Here is a 2,450-nt window from a genome sequence, read left to right on the forward strand (position 1 = left end):
TGTGTTTAAAGTTATTACAGAGGTTTTGGGGAAAAAAAGGGGGAGGTGTTTACTTATAAAAGCATCTGAAAGTTTGGAAAGAACACGTTCAGGGAACAAACTGGGAAACTTCTCTATGCCATGGAAAACTCCTTGAGGAAAATCCCCCTCTCCTTCTGTGCCTCCCACCCCTCAGTACCACAGGTCGTGATTTTGTGCTTGATAATGCAGATTATGTCCTGGAACGTGGAGAGTGTTAGAAACAGGTCAGGTGTAAGTGGTGCCTGTGCTGCTGAAAGCATAAACATGGTACAGCCACTCCTGAAAATACATCAGCCCACTGGCTTGTTGTGCCCTTGATGTAAGACATTCAAGTTTGATTTTTATATTAAAAAAAATATATAATTTTGCACTTCTGGGTGCCAAGTGAATGCAAAGGGTCTTTGGTACTTGAATCATGAAATGTTTTTATGGAGAAATTTCCTCTGCCCAAGTCCAGCTGTTGGTGTTGGAGGCACTTCTGATCAGCCACCTTAATGCAGTGAAATTATTAACGGTGCAAAGAAGGCTGGACAGGGGTTTGAAAGCTTCCCTGGGAGTGGAGAGCAAATAAAACTTCCTCTTTGGTTTTGATAAATCACTTCTGGGAGGGAAGACTGCTATAAAATCATGGATGATATGAGGATTACGAGGAGAACAGGGAATGATGGCAGTAACCAGGGAGCACCCACTGAAATAATTGGTTTCCCCCTCTCTCCTTTCCTCCTTTATGTCCAGTGATGGCAATGTAATATTGCTTTTTTTTTTGGGGGGGGGTTGGTTGGTACAGGCTGGCACAGCAGCTTTTGGCGCTCTGGTGATGCCTTTCCAGAGGGTATTTCTAGGATCTCACTGCATTTTGTTTTTTTTTTAAATCACTTTCTTAATAAGAAAGGTGAAATTTGAGATGGGAGAAAGGGGAGTCCACTGGTTCACAAGGTGCTGAAAGGTAACAGTTAAGGAAGACCTATAATGCAGAAAAACTAATATTTTTTTTGGCTAGTTTTCCCTGGGAAGTGTCACAGTTTAAGCTTTAAGTGTTAGGTTTAAGCACAGAGTGACAATCTTCTAATTAAAATATTCAGTATTTTCTTAAAAGCAACTTTCAGATTATTGCAAAGTAGCTTTTTTTTTTTTTTTTTAATATGGAAATGAATTAAATGGTGCTTGTCTGTTAGTGATAATCCATGTCTACACCCCTTCTGAGATATTCAGTGTTCCTTGAGGTCTCCTTTAAGAAAAACAGATAAAGAGAAAAGTTTACTATTTCCCAAAGACACAGAAGAGATTCTCATCAAATATAAGTTGTATGTTTATAACAACACTTTCAAGAGTCTTTGCACTTCTGTGTATCCTAAATAAAATCACTCAGAGCAGATTCCTTGCAGAGGGAAATAAAGTAATAGAGGTAAAAGTCTAAATGTGATGAGGATTTAAAAACCAGTAAGTGGCTTATTTTTACTGTAGCAAGAGATTAACAAAATGACTGTCTTAATAGTTTATCCCTCATTTTATGCTCTCTGTCAATCAGCCAAATGAGTGAGTAATTACGTGGCAGCATTAGCAGATGATGTAGTTTGGATGAGCTGATGCCAGGGAAGACTGGGAGACCCCCAGGGACACTGAGAGGGATCAGCTGAGTGAATTTATTAAAGCAAAACAATGTGTGTTACAGGGAAGGAGACCTCAGAGTGTTATATTTTAATTGATTTCTGAGGAAGGCTCGGGTGTCAGCACAGGCAGCTCTTAAAAAACTCATTTTGGCCCTGAAGTAACAGTTGGGCTTGTGTAAGACTGGTGATGGTTGAACACCTCTGGTATTTATCATAACTTTAGTAAATATTCCTGATAAAGTTATTTCTAACATGGCCTTAAAAAGTGGTTCAGCTTAAGTATAACTTTTTTTTTTATTTTGAGATGAAAATAATAGGTCTTGAATTGCAGATGCAGATAAATTACAATCCCCAGGACTCTGAGAATGTTGATTGTATTTATCCTCTCAACAAGACAGTCAAGGTTTGGAGGAATGTCTGTGAAATAGTTGTGGAAAGAGAGGAAAATCTCTTGCTGCTCCAGTCTCTTCACTTGACAGCTTGGGAAGTGTCTGGTGAAGCAAAAAGTCAAGAAAATTGTTCTACTTCTCTCAGGCTGTAGAATTCACAAATAAAGGGAGAATTTTCTGTGTGTGGATGCTGAGAGTACATTAAATTAGAATTTCAAACTAGCAGATGGTGCTAAAATAAATTAAAGCTTTTATACTTCGCTTTTCCTTTTGCCTGGGATTTGTTTAGGAGACAAAAAAAAAAGACTTATTTATCTTAGCTTTTATTTATTTGTTTGTTTGTTTTCAGGGCACCAATGAATCTTTCTTATTCTGGCAATGGCCCTGATATGTTTGGGCTGGTGTCAAGCATTTTAGAGGAGCCAAACAA

At 38.3% G+C, this 2,450-nt stretch overlaps 1 protein-coding gene across 1 annotated transcript in view; it reads left to right on the forward strand.

Annotated features, from left to right (window-relative positions):
• LOC114064507 overlaps nt 1–2,450 on the forward strand; it is a 15,008-nt gene that overhangs the window by 5,072 nt on the left and 7,486 nt on the right. Inside the window, exon 4 of the mRNA XM_027897631.1 lies at nt 2,370–2,445. Coding sequence (XP_027753432.1) covers nt 2,370–2,445 — 76 coding nt within the window. The remainder of the gene's footprint in view (nt 1–2,369; nt 2,446–2,450) is intronic.

The sequence above is a fragment of the Empidonax traillii genome, unplaced genomic scaffold, assembly GCF_003031625.1.
Source record: "Empidonax traillii isolate 1590-97213 ecotype Southwest subspecies unplaced genomic scaffold, ASM303162v1 scaffold553:size485074, whole genome shotgun sequence".
NCBI lineage: Eukaryota > Metazoa > Chordata > Aves > Passeriformes > Tyrannidae > Empidonax > Empidonax traillii.